Source organism: Sinocyclocheilus anshuiensis, unplaced genomic scaffold (genome assembly GCF_001515605.1).
Source record: "Sinocyclocheilus anshuiensis isolate Anshui unplaced genomic scaffold, SAMN03320099.WGS_v1.1 scaffold1094, whole genome shotgun sequence".
Taxonomy (NCBI): Eukaryota; Metazoa; Chordata; class Actinopteri; order Cypriniformes; family Cyprinidae; genus Sinocyclocheilus; species Sinocyclocheilus anshuiensis.
This window is the reverse complement of record NW_015536578.1, coordinates 790,843-799,891: the sequence shown is the minus strand read 5'-3', so window position 1 is coordinate 799,891 and position 9,049 is coordinate 790,843. Positions and strand designations below refer to the sequence as shown.

General features: G+C 35.1%; 1 protein-coding gene across 3 annotated transcripts in view; it reads left to right on the top strand.

The window, feature by feature from the left end:
• Positions 1 to 9,049, top strand: part of LOC107702933 (unconventional myosin-XVI-like) — a 99,816-nt gene that overhangs the window by 38,844 nt on the left and 51,923 nt on the right. For all 3 annotated transcript variants that reach the window (XM_016505392.1, XM_016505384.1, XM_016505402.1), the window contains exons 14-17: positions 770 to 922; positions 3,481 to 3,681; positions 3,877 to 3,952; positions 6,386 to 6,558. In XM_016505392.1, the coding sequence (XP_016360878.1) occupies positions 770 to 922; positions 3,481 to 3,681; positions 3,877 to 3,952; positions 6,386 to 6,558 (603 nt within the window). The remainder of the gene's footprint in view (positions 1 to 769; positions 923 to 3,480; positions 3,682 to 3,876; positions 3,953 to 6,385; positions 6,559 to 9,049) is intronic.

Genomic DNA, 9,049 nt, shown 5'->3' with positions numbered 1-9,049 from the left:
TAATATCACTATAATATATATATATATATATATATATATATATATATAAAAAAAAAGCAGATTACACCAATCAAAAGATCTAAATAATGCATGCAAATGTTACTAGCACCAAATGAGAAGCATCAACTTTATTATGTATGTATGTATGTATGTAATATGTATAATGTATATATGTATATATATATATGTATATAATAGCTTAATTTCCACCACAACAAACAAAAGTTTGTTTATTTATTATTTATTTATTTATTTAATGTACTTAAAGAAAACAGTGTCAGTAGAAAGCTAGAGATTAAATATAAAATATGTAATGTGTGAGGAAAAGAAAAAATCAAAGCACATCAGAAGAGAAGACAATATTTTCACCAAGTGTCATTTCAAGTAAAGCTGTACATTTATAAAATTGTGAAAAAAAACAAAAAAAAACAATGACTTGAGATGCACTAGAAATGACACTGTGGTGGAAATGACTTCTAGAAAACTGACAGAACTATTCTGCAAATCCACTCATATCCACTCCACTCTTAAAACTCCACAGGGGCAGAAGCGTCCATAGTTAAGGAGTGACTTGCCCTACATGATTAAATCAACAATTTATGTTTAATGAGAAGCATTGTTTGTGACCACATGTCAACAAAGGTGTATAAACATGAAAAATGAAGTGATTGATCAGTGCGTCAGTGAAAGTGTATTATATGCTGTTAATATGTAAAATGTCCATACGTCGTGGCTCAACAAAAGCCTTTGGGTTGTTTTTTTTCTGTAGCTTTGCGTGAACATGGTGAATGAACGGATCAGGCAGTTCACCGCAGACGTGCTCTTCCAGCAGGAGCGTCAGGAATGTCTGCAGGAGGGGGTTGCCATGGAGACGCTACGCTCCCTCGGCAACCAGACAGCGGTGCTGGACTTCTTCTTCCAGGTACGCAGTCAGAGCGGTTTTCCGAGAGCCGTGGAAGGAGGGAGGGAGGGAGAGGAAAGAAGTTGGAAAGCTTTTCCCACCCTGAGGCTGCTGACCCTGTACAAGAGCCCCTCTGTTGCCTCTTTAATTGCTATTACTGCCATCTCTTCAATTACTGACTCAATAACGGATGTCCTCGCTGACTGTTTTATAAAGACTAACACGCATCCAGACGTGTTGAATTCCCTTAGGTGTCGCAAAGATGTGATAAAGCCCATCTTTTAGACTATGACTCTGTTAGCCATTTGTCAGATGTGTGATCCTTTTATGAGTCTTGAAATGACCAAGTGACACAGCATTTTACACACAGAAGCACATTTTCTCTTGCCACACACACATTTGTGCTCTACCTCACTATATATATTATATTATTCTGTGTACATTTAAATGGGTTTTATGACAGTCTGTTTCAAGCTTTCACATATGTGTCCTTTACTGATAAACAGCCCCAACATGTTTGCTACATTTGTTTTAAAAGATTTAGAAGGTCTGTTTATTTTGCATTACCAAAAAATAAAATAAAATAAAATACAAATACAAAATTGTATTAAATTATGTGAAGATATAAAATGGAAATATTATGGTACATGGTGAGTTTACATGGTGTTTAATTTTTTAATTTTATTTTTTTTCCAGTTCAGACAACATTTCTTTGTCATGATTTTTATTTATTTATGTATTTTTTTTATTGTTTTGTTTCTAGTACTAGATAGAATTATAGAAATAAAATACGATTATAATTGCTCAAATAATATGAATATAGAATATGCATACATAATCATTCTAAAGTATTATAAAATATTAAGAAAAAATTATGTAATATGTTAATGTAGTATTGTGTGTAAAAAATAAATAAATAATACAAAATACCATCAAAATACCAATACCATCATGCTTTTTAAGAGATGTACAATATTTCCATACAGTTCTTGTTTATGTAGGCCTATTTCCTTTGATGGACTGAAACAATTAAGAGAAAATAGGGGCAAATAACACACAACACTCAGCAGTGTTTCTTTGTTCTTCTTTCATGATTTTGCATCAGTTCGTACACTGTATATTATTATTATTATTATTATTATTACACTGCTCACTGGAATACTTGATTCTGATTGGTCAATCCTTTCATTTTGCAGTCAAGTATTTTTATAATATTTTATAATAGGCACTGAATACTAGGGTTGTAACGGTTCAAATTCCTCATGGTTCCGTTTGCATCACGGTTTCAGAGTCACGGTTTCAGTACGGTTCGGTGTGTGCTATGTTTAGGGAAAAAAGGACTATTCTGTCAGATAAAAATAAAGAAAATAAAAACACATAATCTAACTACAAGCAACAGCACAAATAAATACAATAGAGCAAAGATACAAATAAAATAAACAATGCTTTTCAGGTTATTTTAAGTAGGTCTAACATTAGTTTTTAGGTACAGAAATTTAATAAAGTAATCAAATGTAAAATAACATTGCATATCTGACTTTATAAATTAAAGATTAATCCTTATTAAAGTTACAAAAGCTATTCAATCAAGATCAGTGAGTGATTTCCTTGTCTTTTGTTGTTTGATTAACATAAAAAAAAAGTGCTGTCACTTTAAGACAATGCACGGATCCAGTACACTAATACTGTACGTTCAACCGACTATGTCTGCTAGGATACTCGCCGAGACGGGCATGTTGACATAATTTTTGTGTGAATTTGTCCATTCAAGCACAAGTCTTGAAAGAGAAATCAATATTTGCACGCTGAGACCTGAACGCGGGTTTGTCAACACCTGGGTGCTGACGACAGCATAAATGACTGGTCATATTCCAGCATACGGCACTCGCATTAAACAAAGTTTACAAAGCGTGACTGGTTTGTCCACATTGTTTTGTTCATCGCTGTTGTTGTAATGTATTGGGAAGCCAGAATGTGTATCCATCGACAGAAACATACATTAGCCAAACTCTGTCTGTTTTACATGTTGTTATTTTTAACAAGCCCTATTACAGATGCGTCGTCAGATTTAAGTTGAACCGTGGTGCAAGTGCGTGCCGAACCGTGGGTGGAGAACGGTATGGTTCGATTTTTTACTGAGAACCGTTACACCCCTACTGAATACTATAATTTACTGTTGTCCCACATTTTTCTAACTCCGCTGTGCTTGTGTTTCATGTGTGTTATAGCACTCTACAGTATATAGCAGTCTTTTTCTTCTCACATAATACAATCATTTCAACTCACATTTTTTTAAAGTATTGTTTTCTGTGTAATATGCAGGAAAATGTACTGTTAACCAGTAATTATAATAAAATAAACACCTTCAGACTTTTATTTGTTATATATATATATATATATACAGTGGGTACGGAAAGTATGTGTGTGTGTGTGTGTGTGTGTGTGTGTATACTGTATATATATATATATATATATATATATATATTATTTTTTTATTTATTTATTTATTTTTTGTGAAATTGACCATCCTACTGTACACAGTGTAACTGTGTGTGTGTGTGTGTGTGTGCGCGTTACAGAAGCCTCAGGGTGTGCTGTGCATCATTGATGAGGAGAGTCAGTCTCTCAGGCCATGTGAAGTCAAACTTTATAAGCGACTGCAGATACAGCTGGATTCCTCTGGTACAGACGCCGTCTCACTCACGACCAAGGATGGCAACGGGAACCCCCCACCCAAAGACCAGGGGCCATCATTTACCGTCACTCACTATGCCGGCAAGGTGGGTTACGGGAAACTGCGAGTTCACACATGCACATGCTGAGTTCACAGTCATGTGCTCAGCCGGAGCCTCACACACAAACCTACAGTCACACACTTCCGAGAAGCCCTCCAGAGAGTCAACACGCTATGTCATGCTGAGAGTGAGGACTATTATTAGCGCTGAACTCGTGTGTTTGTGTGTCCTCTATTGCAGGTGGCCTATGACCTGACCGGCTCACTGGACAAGAACAAGGATGTTCTTCCCCAAAACATCTTGTTTGTTATGAAAAGTAAGGATTTGGAGTTCTGTGTTCTAGTCAACCTCTATATGGTCAAAAAACTCACCATGGTAACGGTAGCTCCCATCAAAATAGCTTAGGTACTATAGTAGGGTTGTGACGGAGAGGAAATCTTCCCACCGGTTAATCGAAGTGTGGGGAGGGGTAGTTCGCTGGAGTTTTCCCTCTTTTCCTTGCTTTTCTTTGCTTTTAAATAGCCCGTGTGCATTTTACTTTAGCTCGAATTGTCACTTCGAATTAGTGACATTTCGGCATCAATTGCTTGAATGGACAACAACAAAGCAGTACAACGACAAACTCATGTATATTAAACAGAACTTTTGTTAACAAAACAAATAAAAATACACCATGCTAGAGGCCTAATATAAAATAACAAATAACTTACACAAAGTTTAATTATAAAAAACTGAAAATCAGCAAAGACTGGAACCAAATAAATAAGAAACAGAATGTTTATTAGCAAAACAAATAAGAAAGCTTGGGCGCACGGCATACACCTTGATGTAAAATAAAATAAATAAATTACACAAAGTTTAAATAAAGTACAAATCAGCAAACACTGTGGAACCAAATAAATAAATAAATAAATAAGAAACGAATGTGGAAAAAACAATGTCCAAAATAAACCATAAAAGTCAACAGGCTTTTCAAAATCCAAAATATTGCCAAACAGGCGCTTTCGCATTTCATTTCAAAACTAAATCTTTCGGCATCGTCTCGTCTTTCTCACCTCACTCTTCTTGGGTTAAGGCTATATGGGATACAGCTACAGCCACTGGGCATGCGCACATCAATATTACGTAATTTTTGTCATGCTGAACAACAGTAATTACTGTATTTGCATTATTGTAAGGGGTAGGTTTAGGGTTGGGAAAGTTATAGCTGTTAATAAAACACAATCTAATAGGTAGCAAATTAAATGTATTGTTACTTTCCGGCCGTAGCTGTATCCCTTCTAGCCACAACCTTCTTCATGTGAGTCAGCTCCACTCACTCTCCTGACGTGATAAATGAAACCTGAATCCTGCTTTTAATTGTAGTGTATGTTCTCTAATAACTGAACTAAGTGATTTTTATTACTATAAAAAATCTAAACGACGGTGAGGGGCAGTGCCGCGGTGGGCAAGTGATGTAACCGATGTAGCAACTTAACACCGTCAACACCGACTATCGCAGCAAGCCTATACTATAGTTATTGCTACTATAATAAAATAAAAGGAAATGACATATGCGCGGAGATAACTTTATTCATTCACTACCATACAACAGTTTGGAGTTTGCAAGATTTTAAAAAGATTTTAAAAGTGTCTTATGCTCACCAAGGCTGCATTTATTTGATCAAAACTACAGTAAAACAGTAATATTGTGAAATAATATAATTTCAATTTAAAATCACTGTTTTCTATTTTAATATATTTTAAAATGCAGTTCATTCCTGTGATGGTAAAGCTGAATTTTCAGCTGCCATTACTCCAGTCTTCAGTGTCACAAACAGTTGTGCTGCTTAATATTTTGTAGAAACCCTGATACATTTTATTTCCGCACTCTTTGATGAATAGAAATTTGTAAACAACAGCATTTATTTGAAATAGCAATCTTTTGTAACAGTCTAAATATCTTCACACATTTGATCAATTTAATGCATCCTCGATGAATAAAAGTATTAATTTTCTTACCGACTACTTAGGTAGCATTTTAATGCATCATAAATGCATATCTGAAACCAAAATCACCATGTGATCAACATTAATGATACTTCCTTTCAGCCAAATGCTAAGACTGCTTACCTTGTATCCTTTGTGATGAATGCACTCCCATAATGCATTGCCTTGAGTGAAAAATATCTATCACCAGATGGTGAACAATTTGAGAAGTAGTTAAACATAGTTTAGTGTAATTACAAATGGATTATTTTACCCAATATTTGTTTGTGCTGAACTTATTAGTGGATAAGTTGTTAGCTTCGCAACATTCTAGACTGTTTAAAGTCAGTAGTGAGTCAGATCCTTTGTGTGCTTCATGTAAAGAGCGTTGCATGTAAGACAAAAAAGTATAGTGCTCAAAAGAATTTACTTATGTGGTTAGTTAGTGTTGCTACTTAGCTAGTTACTCCTCAACAGTGTGGACGTGTGAACTGTGATCTTAACATGTGTACCTGCTGCAGTGCATTCCGTGTAAGTTTTAGCATTCGCCCTCACTCTATACACCTCCTCCTCTCCCCATGTTTAACAGGTCAGAGGTCAACATGAGGCAGGAGCGTGTGCTCACATAGAGATTTGAATGGGGTGCTGTTATGTTGTTTGTGGGGGATGGTGAAAATGAGGGGAGACAATTAGCTCTGGTGCCTGGCGTAATTAAGCTCCAAACGTGTATAGCCTTGTGTTTATTTTCTCTCTCCATCTCTCTCTTCTCCCTCCTGAGCAGCAAGTGAGAACGTGCTCATCCATCAAATGTTCCAGTGTAAGCTGACTCAGACGGGCTCATTGGTTCCCCACCACCAGCGACTGAAGCTCCGCGGGCCCAAAGGCACTTTGCTTAACAAGAGCACTACGCTAAATCCTGCCAGAGACGCCAAGAAATATGTGGAATTGAACAAGGTACTTAAATACAATAGTGGAACCTTCACAGCCTATTGGCACCAATTTAAATTTTTAACCTAATTATTTATAAAGTATTTTTTATATAGAAAATATTTGTTAACACTTTAGAATAGGGAACACATATTCACTATTAACCAAGAGTTTTCCATGAACAAACTCCTAATTTGCTGCTTATTAATAGTTAGTAAAGTAGTTATTAAGTTTAGGTATGGGGTACGATTAAGGGATCTAAAATATGGTCATGCAGAATAAGGTATTAATATGTGCTTTATAAGTACTAATAAACAGCCAATATGCTAGTATGCATGCTAATAAGGAGCTAATTAATGGTCCTTAAAATAAAGTGTTACTAAATATTTATTTACTTGTTTGTTTGTTTAAATAAATATTTTACTAGTACATTTTTATTGTACAGATATTATTATTTATATTTATATTTAAATAACCTTTTAAAATACACGATTTTATATTCATATAAAAAAAATTATTTGCATGAAATTATAATAAAAATAATACATTTCATATAATATTTCTATATTTATTTATTTGTTTTCTTTTTATTGTGACACTGGATCCTTCACAGCCTATTGAAACCAATTTCATTTTTAACACATTTATTTATACAATTATTTTATATTTATGTATTTGTTTGTTTACTTTTTTGTGACAACATATTTTTATTGTAACTAAAACAACAATGATTTATTGAGAGAATGGAGAAAACTCAGCTCTGGATTTGATGTGAATTGCTTGACTTTGGAAAAAATATTCTTGGAATATTCAACAATAGAAATAACCAGTACTTTTTAACGCATCGTTTGGTCACGCACATGGGCTTCCCTCAGTCCACTGTGATGTAGATGTTTCAGCTCTGGCGTTAAGTCTGTACTCTGTGTGGCTTCACAGTCCTCCATAAACGCATACAGTGACGAGTATGCACCACATGACTCTGCCGCAAACATGACCGGACCAGTCAGAACAAACCGTGCCTTTTCACGAGCTGTAGTATTTTTTAGCTTATCAAGTCTGCGCTGGGAAGTGACCTAGATTAGACAACGTTACCCTAAATACATTCTGTCCATTGATCAGCTTTCCACAGCCAGATATCCCATTCAGAGAAAACACAGGGCTTTAACCGACTGCGTCACACCAGGCACAAACACACACGGATGCGTCACTTGGGGTGTTTGCTCTTCACACAGCTGCATTTCTCAATCACCCTCCTCCCTTTTCTTCTCTCAGTCTGTGTTTCTCTCCAATTTCAATGATGTGCAGTCAATTTCATTCTCGCTGTTTCTTTTTCCACTCTCTGTCACAGATCTGAGATGACTTCTAGGGTAAATCTCACAAAAACGCATCAGTTGAGGATCCAGAATTCATCTAAACGTTTCGTAAAATGTTTAAATTAAATTCTAAGTGTGTATTTATATTTGTGTGTGTGTGTATATAATACATAGTGATTATTTTTATTGGCTTTGCAATTTTGTGTTAAAGCAAAGTGTATAAATACATTATGAAACTATCAGATTAAGAGCCATATAGAATTAAGATATTTGTGTGAATATTAGCTGTTTTGCAACTTTGCACGTGTCTCATCCAATCATATTGCATTGTACGGAGCCCTGTGCATAATGTGGAGAAAAAAAGAAGACACTGCAAATGATTTGTGCTTAGTTTGTTTGGGGGAAAAAAACACGCAAACGTGGCCAAGAATTAGGGATTTGTTTCAGTAACTTAATTTGTTCCCTTGTTTAATTCCCTTATGAATTTATGGCCAAGTTTTATTAATTCAGTCCCTTGTTTTAGGTCAGTCGTGGTCATGGAACAAATTAATAAAACATGGGCGTGAATTAATAAGTCGTGGGAACAAATTCTTGATGGCCACAATGTCTTTTTGTTTTTTGTTTTTTCCACCATGCCATGTGCAGGGCTCTGCGGTATTGCTGTTTTGAGTCTTTTGTTAATAATTATAATTCAGCACACCTATTTTTACACTGACTAATTTGTTAAAAATAATCTTTTGCTTCCATTAAGTTACATACAAATGAGATGAAGATGAATTCACTGGGTTATTGGAAAATATGGAAAATATATCACTATATAGTTCTGTAATATATAAGACAATTTTAAGTTGAATTTCCATCATGCATAAATCTATGGCGATCAGTGCAAATGGTCATAATGATTCAAAATAATCCTTAATTTTTTTATGCAAAACATAATTTTATTTATTTATTATGATTCTGAGGTGAAATATGACCGATACATGTTCTTGAGATTCACCTTTGACTTTTATAAGTCACATTTGACCATCACTTCCATTCTCTCTTTCCTTCTTCAGTTCCTTTCTCTGTCTTTTAATCATATACGCCATCTCTCCTTTCCTTTTCTTCTGTCTATATTCAGGTCAGTGCTGTGGTGTGTGTGTGTGTGTGTGTGTGTGTGTGTGTGTGTGTGTGTGTGTGTGTGTGTGTGTGTGTGTGTGTGT